This window comes from Misgurnus anguillicaudatus, chromosome 11 (assembly GCF_027580225.2).
Source record: "Misgurnus anguillicaudatus chromosome 11, ASM2758022v2, whole genome shotgun sequence".
NCBI lineage: Eukaryota > Metazoa > Chordata > Actinopteri > Cypriniformes > Cobitidae > Misgurnus > Misgurnus anguillicaudatus.
Window position 1 is genome coordinate 6,697,440 of NC_073347.2, and position 21,736 is coordinate 6,719,175.

The 21,736-nt window shown below is 35.4% G+C and overlaps 1 protein-coding gene across 1 annotated transcript in view; it reads left to right on the top strand.

The window, feature by feature from the left end:
- Window positions 1-4,419: 4,419 nt before the first annotated feature.
- Window positions 4,420-21,736, top strand: part of rps6ka2 (ribosomal protein S6 kinase, polypeptide 2) — a 72,495-nt gene continuing 55,178 nt past the window's right edge. Inside the window, exons 1-4 of the mRNA XM_055171066.2 lie at window positions 4,420-4,918; window positions 13,169-13,285; window positions 18,157-18,238; window positions 19,017-19,097. Coding sequence (XP_055027041.1) covers window positions 4,820-4,918; window positions 13,169-13,285; window positions 18,157-18,238; window positions 19,017-19,097 — 379 coding nt within the window. The 5' untranslated portion in view covers window positions 4,420-4,819. The remainder of the gene's footprint in view (window positions 4,919-13,168; window positions 13,286-18,156; window positions 18,239-19,016; window positions 19,098-21,736) is intronic.

Consider the following 21,736-nt stretch of genomic DNA (forward strand, 5'->3'; position numbering starts at 1 on the left):
TTAAAAATTATACATTTTTATAAAATTTTATTATAACAGCATTGGGTAACTTTCAACCCATCAGTGTGTTTTGTCTAATAAACACAATATTTGGTGTGTCACATAATTTTTGAACAAAGCATTTTTTAGAGTGCAGCTTTCAACATTAAAGGGACACAAGGGAGCATTTTTATTTTAATAAATCATCTTCGTAAGTCGGTATATGGTTAAATGACTCATTGCATGATGAATGAAGACCTTCTCGCCCGCCCCTACCGTCTGTAGGAAGAATACCCCACTTGCAAGTTCGCTGTATCGGACCCGGTGTCCTTCAGTCTCGTAAAGTCTCAGATATAGAAAGCATTTACTCCCAGACACTAGGGGGAGCTAGTAGAGAAATAATACTCAGACATGCCTTGTGTGCCTTTAAAGAGCAATTGTGAAAAACCAGACTGCAGGTGGAAAAATTACTCACACGGGCTTGATGGAAAAATGAATATAATGCTAAGGTGTTGTGAGGGTTGCTACACTGTTGTCAGGGTGTTGCGAGTGCTTGCTTTACTATATGGTGGTTGTGGTTGTTACTGAGTGGCTGAGATGTTGTGGGTAGTTGCTATACTGTTTCTAGGGTGTAATTGGTTTCTACATGGTTGCTAAGGTGTTGTGAGTGCTTGCTATAGTATATGGTTGCTGGGGTGTTGTGGTTGGTTGCTACAGTATACTATATGGCTGCTATGGTGTTGTGAGTGGTGGTTACTGAATGGCTGAGATGTTGTGAGTGGTTGCTACTTGCTATGGAGTTGTGAGTGGTTGCTATAGGGTTGCTAAGGTGTTGTGGGTGGTTTTTATATTGTTGCTATGGTGGTGTGAGTGGTTGTTACTGAATGGCTGAGATGTTGTTAGTGGTTGCTATACTGTTGCTATGGAGTTGTGAGTGGTTGCTATAGGGTTGCTAAGGTGTTGCGGTTGGTTGTTATATTGTTGCTATGGTGTTGTGAGTGGTTGTTACTGAATGGCTAAGATGTTTTGAGTGGTTGTTATACTGTTGCTAAGGTGTTGCGAATGGTTGTTATACTATTGTTGTCAGGGTGTTGTGAGTGCTTACTATACTATATGGCTGTTGTGTTGTGAGTAGTTACTGAACTATAAAGGTGTTGTGAGTGGTTGCTATACTATATGGTTGCTAGGGAGTTGTGAGTAGTTGCTATATGGTTTTTAGGGTGTTGTGAGTGGTTCCTACAGGGTTGTTAAGGTGTTGCAAGAGGTTGCTACACTGTTGTTAGGGTGTTGTGAGTGCTTGCTTTACTCTATGGCTACTAGGGTGTTGTGAGTGGTTTCTACATGGTTGTTAAGGTGTTGCGAGAGGTTGCTACACTGTCGTCAGGTTGTTGTTAGTGCTTGCTTTACTATATGGCTGATAGGGTGTTGTGAGTGGTTTCTACAGGGTTGTTAAGGTGTTGCGACTGGTTGCCATATTCAGGGTTCCCACAGGTCCTTAAAATCCTTGAAAATTTGTGAATCTGGGGAGGGGAATTTAAGGCCCTGGAAAGTTTTTAAAAATATACATACATAGATACAGGTCATTGAAAATGCTTGAATCTACTTTATGCAAGAAGTTTTCTGTGGAAAAAATCCAAATTATTCCCTGTGTAGTGTAGGATAATATCATAAAAATTCTAGACTTTTTAGAAAAACTGTTCGCTTTAAATGCTTATATATTCTGTATGCGAATGTTGATTCATACCAAAATGCTTTTTTGCATAGTTGTTATTGACACATGAAAACGTCTCGGGTTACGTATGTAACTGTTTTTCCCTGAGAAGGGAACGAGACGCTGCGTCTCCCTTGCCATACTTTCTGCGTCCCTGTAACGCTGTCTTTGGCAATATTTCAGATAGCGATATACTTCCTGGCTCTCGTGTCACCCTGCACTCAAAAAAATGAAATGTTGGATTTAATTAAAAATATTTTGTCAACAGGTTCCACATAATTTGTTAAGTAAACTTAAATAATTAAGTTCATTTAACAAAAGAAGATTAAGTAAACTTAACAAACAACAGTTGAGTTGAATGTACATAAAAAAAATTATTAATGATGAAAAAAAAATTGAATAATGCCATTTTATAAACTCCACCCCTTTTATCTAATAACTCCTTAACACTGAATCAATCAATCAATCAATCAATCAATCAATCAATCATAATGCAGCTGCTTAATACAACTAATCATATAAGCCTCTTAATTATAACTTATCAAGTACATCACAAATATATTTGAAATGAAATGATACATTTCAAACCATTAATTTGTTTGTTTTTGTCCTAATAATATATCAGAACAAGTTAATTCATTCATTGTTGGCCACAGGTACCTATCTAATGGTGCTACACTTCTGCAAGAGGGTGGCAAAACAACAATTACCCATACACTGCAACATCATTAGCCAATGAGATGCCAGTCTGTATTGGTTTTATTAATCTGTTAATTTTACACAACACTGTTATGTTGGCTGAACAAATAATTTTCTAACCCTAAGTAAAGCTGACAAGACACGCCTTTTTGTTGAATAAACTCAATTAAATTAAGTTCACGTTGTTAAATTAATTTTTTAAGTAATCACAATATGAAAGGATTAAGTAAAACTGACAAAGGCGAAAGTTAATTTTTTTGAGTGTGTCTTTGTTGTTAAGCCTCACCATTGGTTGAATTTGATATAAACATTCAGACACACTTACCTCTAGAGGCGCCTCCAAAGTGTCACCGCAGTGACGCAGCGCGAGTTCCCTCGAAAGGGACAATGTATCTTAAAAGGTAACACAACGTAACCTTGCTCTCACGTGAAATGTGTCCCCACATTTAGTCCTTGAATTTGAGGGTATTGGACCTGGAGGTCCTTGAAAGGTCCTTGAATTTGAAGTTAACTAAGGTGTGGGAACCTGATGAAGGTGTTGCAAGTGGTTGCTACATTGATGCTAAGGTGTTGTGAGTGTTCGCTATAGCCTTCTATTGCCAGGCTGTAGTGAGTGGTTGCTATGAGCATGTGTCATCTTGCTGTGGCTCAACAAACCTCAGTACTCTGTCCAGCAATGACTTTAGATGTGTTCTTATTTATAGGTGGTTATATATAAACATGTTGCTCAGCAGGAATCTGTTGAAACTGTTGCTCTTAAGCTGAAAAAGGAAACTGACACAAAAAAAGAGAGATCATGTTGATTTCTGCTATAGTGCTCCTTGCTGCATCGTGTTTTGAATCATAGTCTGACATATTATGGAAAGCAAAACACAAAAATAGGCTTGCATAGCTGGATACATAGACACAGTTTTATATTTGCAGATGATTCAATGATTGTATCTCTCATCTCGGATTCAAATAATAGCCATAGTCCAGTGGTAGATCATATTACCTGGTGTGACCGTTTTTAAAAAGTAATCCCTTTACAACAAAATAAATGTCCATTGACTTCTGTAAGAGCCCAGCACCTGTGTGGTCTGCTGACATAAAGAGACCGTAATGAATGATATGAGTTTAGTGCTTTCCAATTTGTATACAGTATGAAAAACAGCATATTGAGGATTATAAAAAATGAGATCAACTGAAGTAATAGCAATGCAACAGCTGCAACTGTTTCAAGGACAATAAACTTAAAGTTGATCTGACGATTACAGTGAAATTAGAAATTATGCAGCTGCAGGTACCTGTGAGCGTCTGAAGATGTCCCCGCTCAGCCTTTCTATCAGAGCAAGATATGAGACCAGGTCAGACCTTTCTATTTATAGAGTCTGTCTTCAATGATGACTCACTTTCTCATTAGCCTATCAGAATAAATACTAATGAAACAATATGCTTCATGAATCTTTTATTAATTAAATGCAGATGTGGATTTATTTGCTGAAGACATAAGCTAAAGTCAATGATTCTCCTATATTTGTAAAAAGATGAATACTTCTATTCAACTCATCAAACTGTAAAAGTGGAGTTTCATTGCAATTTCACATTTGCTCTTAACACAAAACCCCCTGTTGTTTAAAAGAGCCGCCCGCAGTCAGAGCACTTATCTAGCATTAAGTGTTCAAAACCTCCAGGAATCACAGTGGTACGCCATAAATAACTGCTACAACAATTTAGTTCAGAAAGGGTTTATACAAGTAACAGGCAAAGCATGGTCAGGTAAGGTCAAAATACATTTATGCATTTAGCAGACACTTTCATCCAAAGCTACTTACAAAAGTGAGGGAAACAATCAAGCAATTTGTCTTATAAAGGAAATATAATTGTGTATTTATGTAAACATTGACAGAATTTCAATATTTTTGAGGTAAAGTTTATAACAGGCAACAAAAAAAAGAAGTCCCTCCCCTTGCCTTCAATTGGTCAGGAAAACAAATATAGTTCAGCCCCAATGGTTGCGTCAAACAGCTCCACAGAGTCTCCGTGTTTACACTTCTAAAATCAACCTAATAATGTCTAACATCATTTTTTTTTTTTTTTGCACAACTAAACTGAGATTTGACGGAGTATTTAGGCATAGTAAAAATGGCACACGTTACATTTAAGGAGCTCCGTGACTCGGGAGGGATTGTGTAGGCTACGGTACAGCACGCGACTGAATGTGGTGCTGAGGACAGCTCCCGTCACCTCTGCCGTGCCACATACGAACTGAGCCCGGTGTGCGCGCACGTTTCCTGAACCTGCATGTTTGTTTGGTCCCCCCTCCTCATAGCTGAGCATTATGGATTAATGGGGGAGGCGACTCTAAATCCCTGCCATTGTGCGCTGATCTGGATTTAAAGGCTGGACGGAGGTAAATTATCATTTGAGGATAGTAGGCGATCCGGGACAATGGATACGAACATGCGCAAATTTACTGTGAGAAGATGGTTTTCCGTGTACCTGCGCAGGAAGTCGCGGTCCAAAAGCTCGAGTTTATGCAAACTAGAGGTGGGTATCACTTTGGCCATCACTTAGTTTGATTCGTTTAGCAACTGTGACATTTTTTGATATACAGGTGTGTGTTGTGTGCGTAAACAATGTCGCAATCTGCCCGCATCTGCTGCGGTGTAAAGTTGTGGTGGATAAGGGCTGCCGTGCAATTTTAGTGCTAAAAATATGGACACATGAGAAACACAACATAGTAATGATTACTGCTGTTTCACTCGTGTATTTCAGAGCAAAAGTGCAACACTGCATTTTTTATATTGTTTGCAACTAAATTTGCCATAGATCTTCATTTGAAAAAGTGTGAATTGTATAGCTTAAATAATTGTTTACCCATCTTAATTTGGCGTTTCTATCGTTAGAAATCAATCCTAAATTATCATAATTTAATCTAAATTTTCATTAAGCAAAATTCTAATATAAATTGTTCCCACAGTTATGTTTTTTTATTCTTATAGGAATGCTCTATTTGTCTTATACAGAACCTACATTGTATTGGTGTAATGCCTTGCCATGGAACGTTAAAGAAGAGTTTTAAAAGAGTATGCAAATAAATAATATGATGTTCAAAATATGCATTTGGTCTAACTGGAATCCAGTTTTGGACTTTATAATTGATTTAGGGCCATTTAGGATTGATTCAAATTATGATAAAATTACAGTACAGTAGTTGTGGTGGATGTGGACACGTATAATCATCTCAAGTCACCTGGTACTTTATACGATATAGACTTTTTAAACATGCCTTCACATTAATAAAAAGGGAAAATAACAATCAGTGATACAAATATTATAGCACAGCAATATATATAATACTGTACATGAATTCTGGTTGAGTTTGAACACGTTGAGTACAAATGTAAAACAGGTATAAGTCTGCAGAAAACAGATTTTTTGATTCTCTGATCTTTGTAAGACAAACACTGAATATATAGAACATTCACTGGTGAAATAATGACTATACAGTTCAATAAATCAATATAAAACTATGTAATGTTATAATGAGTTGGAGAGACACCAACGGTAACACAATGTGCTCTGGTTAGTTTTCATTCGTAGACGTCTTGTCATCTGTTGTTTTTGCTGAACCCCTAAATGTCTGTTGGCAAAGATAATGTCACCTGACGTATCTGTCTCTCAGTATTAATAGTTAAGGCCTCAAAAGGCTTCTGTAAGAAAACATTCTATGAAGCATCTGTTCCCCTAATGAAAGATTGAAAAGGGAATCAATTGAAAGATCCCCCCCTCGACATTATAGGGTCGCCGTGAAAGTAAGATGTGATCTTTGATCAACATTTTTTTGTTGGTCCTGGATAAACATTTTAATAAAAAAGAAATCCCAAATTAACCTTAACTCAAACCCTAACCATTTTTTACTCATCAAATTAGTGTGAAATTATAGTTTGAGAATAAATTTGAAAAGCCCCTAACCCAATCCTATATCTAACTATATATCCGAATTCCTACAAAAAACAGCGTGGCGCACTTGAGAGTTTACATTTATTTCTGACAAAAATCTTTTTGATTAGTTTATTGCTAAAATTGCGACAAATAATGGACAGTAGCGATTTGTGGCAGCGTAGCACGAGAATTAAAAAAAGTGATATAACATTTTAGTTTTAATGAAAACCATGGGACCCCCATAATTTGTATCCTTGTGGTTTATAGATGGTCCCCCAATGCTTTAAGAAGGTCTGGGACCACCCCAACCCCCTCACCCTCAATTTAAGCACTCCACTGTACCTTATTAATGTAGTTGACATAAAGCATGTTCATGAACTCTTAAACATAAGGCAAAGTGTATCTTGTTACCTGGTCACAATTTTTTAGGATTATGGCCAAATTTAAATAATTTTTTGTCATCTGTACTTATTTGAATGGCCATGTGGTGTGAAGGGTAAAATTTAAACCCGTATAATGAAAAAAGAGTTGAAAAAAATTGGTTAAAACAGGTTTAACAATTAAAATAAAAAACTTTAATGTCACATTGGATGGTCAGCATTTTTTTTTGTTTTAGAAGCAGTGATATGCTAAAATTTCAGACAAGACCTACCACATCCATATTGACATGATATACATCTATTAAAACACACATGAAATACTTGGCAAACAGTGTACTGCATACTACAGTCTACGAAGGTTAATTTTGTCCAACGGGCAATAAACAATTAGCTGTAACACTAACACGTTCATTTGAAAAAAAAAATACTGTAGAAATCCTCGGTTATTACATAAATAACTGCTCCTGGTTATATTGCACATGTTGTAAAATAAACCCCACTGTGTTTAAACGACACCACTATAATAAATGTGTCTTATTTCTCAATTTGAAATGTCAGCAATTTTGAGCAGTGAATGAAAATCATCTGACTTTGACATTAAAAGCTCAGGCGCTCAATCTCATTGTATTCAGGAGGTTTTGTTAACCTTTACCGCAGATGAAGCTGTCTGCAGAAACATTGCCCTGGAGAGCTCATTTATTTTTAAACAAAAGTAAAAAGTAGTCAATCTATAAATGAAATGGCTGGAGTGAATTAGTGATGGCCAATATACCTTCAAAACCTACCACAACCTTTGCAACAGCTATTGCTTTGTAGAACAATAAGATGAACCCCTTTTGATCAGCAGATAGTCTTAAACTCATAACACTGACACATGAAATGTAATATCAGTCATTAACACGGCACATTGCAGGAAGTAAAGGTCAGTTTATGATGGTAGTCTGTGATGCCAGCCTGCAAAATATTCCAGCAATACCTAAACAAGCATAAACATTTATTTATTAGCAAACACTTTAATCCAAAGTGATTTAAACTTCAGTTCAGATAGTAAAGTTGATTTGTAGACTGTAGCTATCAAATCAATGAACGTTTGGGTTTTCAGATTTCATTTGTTATAAAATAATTGATCAATTGCTCTTTATTTAGACTTTTACCATTAAATTATCTCTGTGTTTTTGTGGAGTCAACAACAAATATAAAGGACAACAAGTGTGATGTCAGGGAAAACATCAGTGATGGAAAGATGTTTTTTGGCTGATATGCATGCAAAGACTCGACAGGTTGACAAACATGCTAAATGTAAATAATTATAAATTCATTTGGTGCAGCATAATGCTGATTTGCGTTATAGCAGGAGCTTAACTTTTCATTTAAGCAACACAAAAGTAATATAGTTTTTGACTTGCTGTGATTATTTAAACTCTCCATATGGAAAATGTTGACCAGTCAGGTATTTATATAATAAACAAACACTAGAAGCCAAGTACATTGCTCCCACATATCAGTCCCTTTCAGGATAAAATGGATTTTAGCTAGCTAGTGAATTCTTACCTATCATCTATAATCTATGAGAAATGTAAGTTTTTATGTCAAGAGACACCTGAGGGGATCCTGAGCAATTGAGAAGAGGTTCATTCTGGTGTTAATGATAGTGATGTGTGCCGAGACTAAAGAGCATTGAAAATGCCACAGGGAGCAAGTGGACATTGATATATAATGGAAGTGACAGGAAAATAAACCAAAAGATTGACTAAAATACATCCAGCTTGATTTCCCTAGATGTGTTTTATTAGGCAGTATGGCGGGTACGGGACATGAGAGATGTCATTGTTGTGATCATGGGCTACAGTACATAATGGTTATGCTAAATAGACACTTTATTAAATTATTTTTCTGTAGTAAAAATACGCCTATAGTTTACTAAACAATAAGTCCACCATTTCTTAAACTCAAAGTCTTTCCTGAGATGTTATTCATTTGATTATGTTGTCATTTAAAGATGGATTTCTAACTCCTGATATTTTATATTACATGCAGTATATTAGATTGAGCTGTTTCATGTTAATTGTATATGTTGAATTTAAACTCTGTATAATGTGGTAGTAGGTAATATATGATGCATACTTTTAAAGCAAGTTATTTCATGCTAAGATTTAAAATATAAGTATGCAGTAATGTTTTCAAGACAACATAGGATACAGAAAAGGCTCATACTGTGCACTTCTATAGTACAGAGTAACAAAGAAACATTTTTTTATAGTAGCAGGTCTTTATTAGTGTTGTGTTAACTATATATTAACATGGTTAATTAGATTTTACATAGGGCTTCATCTGTTATTCGATGCATGTTAAGATCATTAACTATTCATATGGCTAATCTAGTTATGCAATAGCTCATATCTAAGCTAATGTCCAGTCATTCATTTCTATTAAAGGATCTAACAGATCAGTGTCATATCCACTTACATAACCTTAGCTGTCACGTTGCAGATGTTCAGATACTATAGATTATAATCTAATTACAAATGGCAGAAAGTTATTTTTTATTAAATCCATACAAGTTTGTTGGATTTGAAATATTCCTTGTCTCTTGACCTCCTCCATACACGTCACGTAACACCCCCCAAACTTCACCTATATACTATAAGCAGTGCTATATTTGCTTATGCTTATGAATCAAATGTGAAAATACTCAGAGGTTCATTTCTGCAGTAATTGGATGAGAAGTGGGTTTTTATGTGGTCGAGAAGTTTGATGTCATTATATTGCTGGTGCTGTGGGATTATCCTCCTCGTTCAGATTCACTGTGTCAGATCAGAGACTCACACACACACACAGACAGAAGCTTCAGTGAAGTGTTTGCTCACATGGCATCATATACAGATGGATAGAGAGCACCTATGGCATTACTGTGTTTCATCTTTAGATTACACCAGCAGCTGCACTGTTCTGTTGTAAAATGCTAACAGATTTTTGACCCCATAATTGCAGACGAGATAACAATTAAAATGAGCCTGAATGTAATTCTTGACAACCATTGCGGGATATTATAGAAGGAATTCATTTCATGCACTGATAGTGTCATTAACGTTTTATTTACATTTGCTGTCTGTCTGACTAGCATTTCACTCACTAAAGTAATAATTGTGTATGTCATTCATAATTTAAGATAAGGCATATGTATGCATTGAATGTAAAGTATTAACTACAGACGTGTTTAAATGGATCCAAGGTCACATGCAAGTGTGTGCTAGAACCCAAAACAGATTTTAAAGGGGCCATGGCATGAAAATCTGACTTTTTCCATGTTGAAGTGCTATGATTGGGTCCCCAGTGCTTCTATCAACCTACAAAATGTGAAAAATATCAACCCAGTAACTTAGTTTTGGTAAACCATTCTATACAAGCACATGAAAAAATAGGTCGTTGAAATTTGGCTCTCCTTATGATGTCATAAGGAGCTCTTATTATAATAATACCACCCCTTAATCTGCACTATCCAACCACAGCACTGCCATTTAGTGCAGAGAAAAGCACAATTGAATTTTAATTGCAACAAACCACCATCATTGTGATCAGTGTTTGAATTTCATCAGCTCATTTGCATTTTAAAGGACACACCCAAAACCGCACATTTTTGCACACACCTACATAGTGGCAATTTTAACATGCTATAATAAATTATCTATATGGTATTTTGAGCTAAAACTTCACATGTGTGCTCTGGGGACACCAAAGATTCATCTTAAAAAAGTCTTGTGCCATGGCCCCTTTAAATGATTACTGACCAAATATTGCATATAATAAATATAAAATAAGGAATAATGGACAACAGGCTATTGAATAATTCTAAAATAATGCACACTCGAGATGGCAATGCATATCTATCTTCAGTATTTATGTACTAACTTGATTTAGTTTTATATTATCAAGAATGAAGCAAAAACTATATTTATTAATGTATTTATTTCCTTCTTTTTTAAATTACTTTATACATTCTTTTCAATTTTTATATATTTATGCTTTTTTTATGTTGAAATTAAATAAATCAATTATTTAATCTTGGCATAGTGAGATGGAACTGTAATGCGGTCAACAGACCTGGAACTACTTCATAGATGTGCATTTTTCTAAAAAAAATAATAATAATAATACAAACCCTTAGGACGTTTGTAAACCAATCAGAATTAAGCATTCAACAGCCTCCTGCCACGAGTTGTGGTATATGTAAACGTATGGATTAACAAATAATTATTAACCTTCAGCTGTCGGCTAATGCCTTGTGACACACTGTACATTTAAGCTAGCATCAATTGATATTTGTGGCTTTAACTAGTCTTTCATTGTAGTTACCAGCTTTGCATTATCTGTTAAGTGAAGGTCTATTCTTTCAACATGTATGGATTTTAATGGACTTTTATCGAAATTCGGCGGATGACATTTGATTGCTTGTTCATTTAATGCTAATTGCACCAACTTAGCATATTAGCTAACTGCTTACAATATTTTGATATTTAGGTAAGGCTGGCTGTTAGTGCTTACTAGCATCTTTGGTCATTCCTGTATACCGTTATGGGATAAATTGAAGTCTTGTAATTTTAATACACATTTCCTGTCAGTGTGACACGCAATGTTTATGGTTTAAAATGTTAAAAATGTGTTTTACAGCGTGTCAACCAAGCACACTTACTTCATAATGCTTATATAAGCTGTTTTGCTCATCAATGTTATAATTTATTCTATTGTATAATAATAATAATAATAATAATAATAAAAATAACAACAACAACAATAATAAAAATAATAATAATATTAATATTAATAATAATAATAATAATAATAATAATAAAAGTAAAAATAATCATCATCTTAATTAAAATGTGGTGCACAGCAAAGCAATAAACTTCTTCATAATAAAGGTTATTTAATTATTATATATAAGACATTACAGTAATAAACTGGTTTTATTCATATGGGTGGTATTGAGTTATTATATATCAGATATTTAAGCATTACAGTGAAGTTTTTCATTATGTAAGGGGTCATTTAATTATATATCAAATTTCTAGTAAATAATATTTAAGTGCTTATTGTCATCATATCCTTATAATAATGTTGAAGTTTATTCATGTGACAATTTACTTAACTTAGCTTGTATATTCAGCTCAGCAAGGACTGTTATAATTGTTAATAAGCCTCATGTGCTGATGTTGAACAATAATATCATGATTTTTATGATCACTACATTGGAGTGTCCCACACTGGACATTTAGAGATTTAAAATAAATTGGAATGAAGTAAATGTACATGTATTATGGAGGTTTGGTATTTTAATTATTATATGTCTATTATGCTAAACACAAATGAAGATATTTAGAAGAATGTTTGTATCAGAGCAGATGGGGGCACCATTAATTACAATAGTATTATTTTTTTCTATGGAAGTCAATGGTGCCCCAGAGTGATGCATGGCAACAGTTGCTAACGGCGCATTCACACGGGGCGTAAGCGTTAACGCTTAACGGAAGGCTTGTCTGAAGCGTGGCCAACAGCCAATCACAGTGGCCGCTACACATGCTCCGTTCTTCCATAAACGTAATTGGCTGGCTCTGTCTAGGTAATTTGCATAAGGTGATCTGATTGGCTGACGCACGCGTTGCCGCTTGAAAAGTTGAGATATGTTCAACTTCTGCCGCGCGCACCGGCACTGACGCGGCGCCGACGGATCCACAATTCAGTTCGGCAACGCATGACGTCACCCATTAAAAGTGAATGGGAAGCGTTAACGCTGACGCCCCGTGTGAATGCGCCGTAAGACATGACTGGTCAGTAAGCCTGGGCCCAGGGCTTAAAAAATTGTTAATTGTATTTCTAATGTTTATAACACTTCTGTTAACTAAACAAATTACAATTTAGTGTGAGTGTGCTTAATCCAAATGGTCTATAAAAGGATAGTAAAGCATAATATGATCTTTGATTGCAACACCCACACAGCCAATAATAGTAAACAATGTTAAACTGCATACGTGTGAGGGTTACAAAAGGTTACTGAAAGTTTTTGGAGATAGAAAATATAATTATTATGTTAGTCAAAGACAAACATCTCTAATTTGCGTCGTGAAAATAATTTTAGATGCAAGCATCTTTTTGGTGAGAGCTTGATATTGACTACCTATAAAATGAATTTTTTAAATAGCGGTTTAAATCCCTCATTTTAATTGTTATCTGCAATTATTACAGATCTTTGGTATTTGCCGGTAGCTTTCCGAGAACCTACAGTACTTCTAGTGAGGTAAAAATCAGTATAGTAGATGAAATTATAATCAATCTCCTTCAGCTGGATCTGTTTACTACTATTACTCAGCATCCAAGCTGGCATCATATCTCAGAATATGCTTTAAAACAGCTTTATGGCAAAAGCATTTATTTATTTTCCTCTGAGCTGTGCATGTGCCATCTGTTGCTTTTGCAGGATGACAGCATCTTAAAGGAGTTTGATATCAGCCATCACGTGAAAGAAGGTTTCGAGAAAGCAGACCCGTCACAGTTTGAGCTGCTGAAGGTGTTGGGTCAGGGCTCTTATGGGAAGGTAAGCATCAAACACTCTCCTCTTACTTCCATAATACAGAATCATAAACAGCAGCTGGCTGAATGTAATTTTGTTAATGCAGACAGAGAGCGGGTTTGGGTTAATGGGTGTAACTTTAAAAGTAAACACACTTAATTTTTGTGGCCGTGATGTGACCCTGCTTGTGTTGTGATTATTTTGGGATGGGAAAGGTTTAGAAATTATGCATCAGTTGTTGCAAGGTTTATGTTTCGTAATTTTAAATTGTCCTAAATATTCAAATTTGCTGTTCCAAAAACTGAATGACGCATTTGCTGTAGAAAAGACATAATCCCATAATGCAGTGCGACAAGCTAAGTGAAAAATCCATATACTGAAAAGTATTTATAAAATATTATTAAAAAGTTACCATTTTACCTGATGTTTGTGTGTACTATTGCCTAAAGTCAACTGATAGTCAAATCTTCTATATGGGTTTGGAGGGGGACCAGACCAGGTAGTCAACAAATGGTTAACTTTAATTTTCTTTCACAAGCATCACACAGAAACACCTTTCTCATTAAAGGTGATCTAAGCGAATTCACGCGTTTTAGGCCATAAAACATTTTTTTGTTTCATACACTAAACATCTCTTCACTTTCTGCTAGCTGCCTTAAAAAAACGCAGTCTCTGTAGACAGCCCAGGCTCCACAAACTGCAACAAAAACAAAGTGGTCAAACCTACCACCATGAAACATAACAAACGTGTTTCAGCCAATAAACGACAAGAAGGATTTGGGAGTGGGGGTTGGGCGTGTTCATGAAAGCACAGAAGGGAGGGGGAGGAGTTAGCTACGCTCCATTTCGAAAGTGACGTCACACAGATTCGCTTAGAGCGCCTTTAAGTGACCAAATCTGTCTTTCAAGTGATGACTGACGACGAAACTGAAAATGCATTTTTATCTTTTTTACAGGATTAGTCCATTTTCTTAAAAGAAAAATCCAGATAATTTACTCACCACCATGTCATCCAAAATGTTGATGTCTTTCTTTGTTCAGTCGAGAAGAAATTATGTTTTTTGAAGAAAACATTGCAGAATTTTTCTAATTTTAATGGACTTTAATAGAACCCAACATTTAATACTTAACTCAACACTTAACAGTTTTTTTCAACTGAGTTTTAAAGGACTATAACAATCCCAAACGAAGCATAAGGGTCTTATCTAGCAAAACGATTGTCATTTTTGACAATAAAAATAACAAATATACACTTTTAAAGCACAACTTCTCGTCGTGTAGATCCGGTCGTGATGCGCCAGCTGACCCCACTACGTCACCGCAATACGTCATGACGTCAAGAGGTCACAGAAGACGAACGCGAAACTCCGCCCCAGTGTTTACAAGTGTGTTGAAAGAGGACCGTTCCTACATTGTTGTATGTCAACTGATACTAATTAATGTCTTTATGTCAGTTTATTGTTTAAAATGGTCTGCAAATGTGCGTTTTATATATGTAACACGTGACCTCCCTACGTCACTACGCATTTACGTTAGGTCGCGCTGGACCGGACCTTGACGAAAAGTTGTGGTTTAAAAGTATATATATTTTTTATTTTTCTTGTCAAAAATGACAATCGTTTCGCTAGATAAGACCCTTATGCTTCGTTTGGGATTGTTTATAGTCCTTTGAAACTCCGTTGAAAAAAACTGTTAAGTGTTGAGTTAAGTATTAAATGTTGGGTTCTATTAAAGTCCATTAAAATTAGAAAAATTCTGCGATGTTTTCTTCAAAAAACATGGTTTCTTCTGGACTGGACGAGGGGGGACATCGGCATTTTGGATGGCATGGTGGTGAGTAAATTGTCTGGATTTTTCTTTTAAGAAAATGGAATATTCCTTTAAGTTAAAATAAAAAAGCCAATGTGTATAAACATTCGTTAAATGATTCCTCATAACATTTTAAAGCCACAATGTACAGAACATCACACAAAGACATAACAAAACAAAAACATTATACAAACCTAAACTAAACCCCCCAAAAAATGTGGCCCTGCCTGGGAAGCCCCTAGCCACCCCGTTCAGCGATTGTATTAAATTTTGAGATTTAGAGCGTCAAAGTAGTTATGCACAAAAAACAACAAATGACATATCATTTGTGATTGTTACTGTAAATGATAAAAACTAAGCTTTTGTCACAATACTGTTCTGTCTTCCTGCCTGTTTCCCCATGGAATTCATTTCCCATGATCCTCCCCCTCACAAACCTGATCTCACAAAGTTCCGTGGGATAGTCACGGAATTTTTTGCACATTTTTCCGTGGCATTCTCACGGATTGGTTACTTAACTGCTTTTTCCCATTTTCAAACCATTTTCGCTTCGGTTTAGGGTTAGATTTGGTGTTTGCATTAGTATGTCACTTTAACTATTGGTTTATACAATTTTTCCTGATTTATTCTTTTATATTTTCTAAACTTTAAGCAGTTGTCGCCTGGTGTTGGGGTTAGAGTTGGGTTTGGGTAGGGATGTCATTTCATGTAAATCTAACCCTAAACCGAAGCGAAAATGGTAAGAAAATAGGACAAAACAGTTGAGAAACCAATCCGTGAGAATGCCACGGAAAAAGACAGTCCGTGGCAGGGTCACGGAAAAATGAGCAAAAAATTCTGTGACTATCCCACGGAAATCCGTGAGATCAGGCTGGTCTCATCTCAATCATCCTTACTTGCCAGCAATCACCCTCTTCAGTTCCAGTATATATGTTCCTCTGTTTTCCCCTGCCGATTGTCCATTGATGTCATTTTACGTGTGTGTTTGAATTTTGCTGCTTATTGTTAAAGTTTATTTTATATCATCATCCGCCACCTCATCTCCTTCGTCCTCCACCACATCACGTTAAAGCTTTATGTTATTTATAACAAGAAAAACACTGAAATTAATGATTTTATAGACTTATAGGCTTTATTTTTTTGCAAAGAAATACCTGCTTGTTTTGATTTAAGCCTTCATAATAAAAATACAGCTAAGTAGCACAATAAAACACAAGAAAAACATGACAAAATGATAATAAACATGGTTTGACATGTTGTTTTGGAACCAAAACTCTTGATGTGTTCATTTGATGAAAATGCTGCATATTTTTTACAGTGATAGCTCAAGTTTTGACAAGATAACCACCCTGTTTTAAATACATTATAAAACTTATACTTGTCGAAAAAATCTCCTAAATATGATCTTAAATATGACAACAGCACAACAACGATACAATGAAAAGCAATGCAAAATTTAAATTAGATCAGAATTTACCTTTATATAAATAAAAAAATAATAAAAAGTCAGAATCTGAGTGATCTATAAATAAAATTAAAATAAAGAAATTATGAAAATAATGAAAGTTTAGCCAGACTTGCCAGTTTTGTCTTTTTAACCGCAGAAACAAAGAGACAACTGCTTCGCAATGGCTTATTTACCTGGAAGCAGCTTCCTATATGGACTTGTAGACCGGTCACGGGGGTTGTTGGATTTATTTACGCACGTTAAAAATATTTATTGAAAACTTATTTTCCACATATTATTTGCATAGCATTATCATAATAGGTGGAATATTAATATTTTGGGAGAAAGCTCTTATATGTGAAATCAGACAATGTGCACCCTTATAACTGAATGATCCTCATTTCATAACATATCTGTGACAATTCGACTGCAAGATTGGTAGTCAAATCAGGCTTCTCTTATCGAAGCATCAAATCTTTGACTATTTGGGGTCACCCCCAGTGTCAAATGTTCTTTTCAGGCAGAGTTTGTACACTTTGTGAGTTATCTATAAAAAGTGAAAGTTGGATCAACTTAAAAAATTACTATAATTGATAAAAATGTAAGTTACATTTTTCACTTAAAGTATTTTCCCCTAAAACTTATTAGTTGAAAAACTTTTTTAGGTGTTACCAATTGTAGTTATTTTTTAAGTCTAACTTTTCAACCGTAAACGAGAAATGTTTTTATGTGTTTTGGCTGTTTAAAGGCAGGTTTCAAAGTACAAGTTTTCATAACAATGCCTTGTCATCTCAGTGTAAACTACATAAACGCAAATCTGTGATAACATATTCACATGCATCAAATTAGTCTGTTATGCATGCGCGAGTACCAAAACAACAATGACAGCCTACAGGATTGTGTTTGTGCTGCTCAAGACAAAGTTAACAAAATTTTAAAGTTTTCTAGTCCAGGGTAACTTACTGTATAGTAACAGTAATAATAATAAACCTTCCATCAAAACATATCAGCTTGCTCGATGCTTTCACCATTTTGATTTAGGGTTTGTATTTATCACTCTGTAGAAGAAGGTGCATGTGTGCAGGCTTCTAGTGTTTCTTTACAAAGTAACATCGCCATCTAATGGCCTGGTACACATAATACAGCAGATTTAGTCATCTTGGCAGATTTGTGTAAATGCAGATCTTTTGTCAGTGTTGTCTTGTGTATGAGAAATTTTTCATTAACGCAAAGGAAAACGTTAAAAAATTTATTATTTTTAATCATCAAAGACGTTCTTCAGTTAATAAGGCCATGCACTAAATTTCAAGGCATTCAAGGCCATACAATAGCTTTGTGTGAAGAAACAATGTTGACATTAAACTGACTGTTGTTTTTAATCACTAGACATGCAAAAACCAAAGAATCTGGAGAAGGGATTTGAGAGTAGAGGAATTGTAAATAGTGTAAGATGAAAATAAATGTACTAAACTACATTTTTAGACTGTAAATAAAATAAAAAATGAACTCAAATGTATAATAAATACAGTACATAAGACACCCAAGTCATTTTAAAAGGTGCTATTTTTTATCAGGCCACTATCATTTATGACTTGTGAATATTTTGTGGGTTTTGACTTTCTGGTTTCCTTCATCTCAGGTGTTCCTGGTGAGAAAAATCAAAGGTTCAGACAGAGGACAACTCTATGCCATGAAGGTGTTAAAGAAAGCAACACTAAAAGGTAAAACTGATGCCTTGGCACTCCGATAGTAAACTTTCTGTGACCTGAATGATTTTTGCAACACATTTTTGCATAAGTCTTGCATTTGTCTGTCCTAATCTAAAATCCTGATCCAAGAGCTACGCTTCTAGTTTGAACGCAGCATGTGATATGAGTAACTGAGCCACTCGAGGTGATGACGCGTTCTGTGATTGATTTTCAAGATGCATCCGGATCATCAAATTGTCTTACTTAGGGAAAATTTCCCACTCAGACACCGAGGCAATTTTTAGAGTGATTTTTTTCATCAGGATACAAATCCACAGCGACAGAGAAACTGATTTAATCTCAAACAAAGCTCGTATCAGGCTGACTTTCCTCATTACACATTCAGGTTTGCAATTTATTGCTTTGTTTTGAAACAATAAACAGAAATCAGCACCAATCCCAGCATAATCGCAGTTATTGTACTGATTCATGTTTCTTTCTGTTTTGAGTGGTTATCTATTACAACCTGTTCACAACCCACATAACTTGTTCTATGAGTGTTACCATGGTTACAGAGATATTTCCCAAAATCTTTGCACTCAGTGGTTAATGTTGCTCAAGTTCTTCATGTACTTGTGAATGAAAAAAAAAACACATCACGGTCAGGCAAACGTGTGATCTGCATTTCTTGATTTTATGCCTTGACACTGTAAATGCAGCTTTAGACAGTTACCTTGTTGGTTAAAGCATCTTTTTGTTAGTTTATATCTTGGGTTTAGGGTCTGACTTCTGTTTTTTGTCTCTTTCTAAGTGCGAGACCGAGTGAGGTCCAAAATGGAGAGAGACATACTCGCAGAAGTCAATCATCCTTTCATTGTCAAACTCCACTATGGTGAGTTGTTGATCAATTGTGTGCTATTTAAAATAAAGTGAAATGCGATTTCTATCCCACCAATGATTGCTAAAATGTGAGAATGAAATGACCATTTCATGCACTATGAATGAAATAGTTTAGCGCCAGATCTACCACAGCATAGGGTTTGCTGGGACCAGAGATTACGTTAGATAAGCTTGTAAAAATTCCGGCATAATCAATTATTACCCATTACGTTTAATGATAATAAGACATTTAAGTCATTCCCCACCAGCCATTTTTTTAAGTTGCCCGCCAGCATTTTTTGTGATTTTTCACAAAATACCTTCTAGGAAAATTTTCTTCTAAAATATATAAACATACAAATATATCAAATGAAAGAACAGACCCTCTGCTTTAAAACTAACAAACAAAATGGGAAAAAAAATTTCATCCTATGTATATTTTTTCTCTGCTTATAAATTCTTAAATATATTTTTCTTTAGTAATTTTTTTTTTGCAAAAAGCTGAAATAATTGCATTTTTGTGAAGGAATTTTATTAGAGATCAGATTCAGAACGATTATCAAAACATACACAGTTTAAAATTAGTGAAAACATTGTTTTTAAAGGGGACAGAGAATGAAAAACTATTTTTACCTTGTCTTTGTTGAATAATGGTAGTCTACCCGCATTTACGAACATACAAAAAGTGCATGCTAAACATCTCAGTCTCATACAAATTCCTCTTTTAGAAATGTCAGCCAGAAAACGGCCCAATCTGAAAAACTGATGCTTATGACATCACAGGCATCTCACTGCCCCTCCACTTTAAAATAATTGGCTACATTTTTTGAGTGGCAGCAAAGTCAGCCAATCAGTAATGAGATTGCAAGTTAAGCCAGTAGGGGGAGCCAAATAGGTGCAAAACCACTTGTTTAAAATCCCCCACCCTAATAGAGCTATTTAAGAGAGAGTTTTTTAGGAAGCTTCTAAGGTATTACAGACCCAAACAAAAATGTTTTTGTCTACATGTCACATCACAGAACAAGGATAAATACCCCGTTCAATCATTCTATGTCACCTTTAATAAATTGGGTAAGTGCACCATATAGTGGATAATCACGGTATTACAGGTTAACATAAAAACTCATCAGGAACTCATCAGGCTTTTTTCATGCAAATGTTTTTTCTTAATTGATGAGATACTCATCAATGGCGGGGAAAGAGTAAATAGCTTTTGTTTTGGCAAGAGAGACTGCACTCAACACCACACAATGCAGATAAACAAATATTTATTTTTCAGAGTGACAGCGGGAAACATGTAAAACGTTGTGCCTGTACAGGCAAATATGACTATTATGGAGGATAAACCAATTGGTCTGCATAGCGCCAATTTAGTCAAACACCTGTTGCTCAGTCGCCACAAACTGGACAGGGGTGGGAATTACAATTTACAATAAATCACCCTTACTATGCATTCATGCTAGACTCAAATGGAGAAAATAAATCATGCTATTTTTGCATACTTTGACACTTGAACATTTTGAGTTAACTCACTTCATTCGCATGTGAGATTGGAGTCATTCGCCGTGAAATTCAGACGTGAATACACTCAATTGTAGTTTCAATTTGAATATATATATAAATTGAGTAAAATAAAGCAATAAGCCCCAAGAAACGGTGGGTTACCAGTGCATTTTATAACAGCTAAGAGTGCCTAAAACCCCCTTAGCTGTTATAAAATGCACTGTAACACCACTGCTTCACGGGGCTTATTGTATTTATAAAACGGTTACTTCATATGCATAGCAGAATTTCATAAAATGAAACACAAATAAGTTGAATTGTATTAGTACAAATATTACTCTTCCGCCAAACAAAGTAGTGTCACGTTACATACTACAAAAAGAGAACCCAAATGCAGACACGACGAAAAGTAAATAATATACTGAAGGTTTATTTTAACAAACACAAAAACCCACGTGGGGGTAAAACAGATGATAAATACACACAGTGATAAAACACGAAACACGGGAACAAAACACTGGAACAAAATAAACACTGATTCAGGTACAGATAGCAGGAACACGGGGAACATGAATAACTCTGAATATAGATGAATGAACGAGCACACGACAGAGAACGAGAGGGCATTTTTTGGACACCACACCAATGGGGAACAGGTGAACATAATTAATTACGTAAGACACGAGTACATAAGGGAGTCGGGTAAAAGTGAAAAGACACTGGGAACACATGACACACATACATGTGAAAACACGTGTCCCCAAACAAAACACAATGCTGCCATGACCTTGCCCTCAGAAATCAGACCTGAATCTTACACCAAGATCTGGCAAGGCCATGACAGCGACAAGACACTGGAAACACGTGGAAGCCACAAACACAATATGACTCCACATGTCCCCACACAAAACATAGTACTGTCATGGTCTTGCCAGATGTACTCAGACCTGAATCTAGCACAAAAGATCTGGCAAGCCCATGACAAGTAGTTCCTCAGAATCAAGTGTGGCTGCAACAGAGTGTAGTTCTCAACCAAAACAGACGCAGCAAAGACACAATGAAAATATGATTTAAGACTGTGGTGTTTATTTTTATAAATCAACATTCATCTAAAATATACATTAACATTTATATCGTGCAACTGTTGAA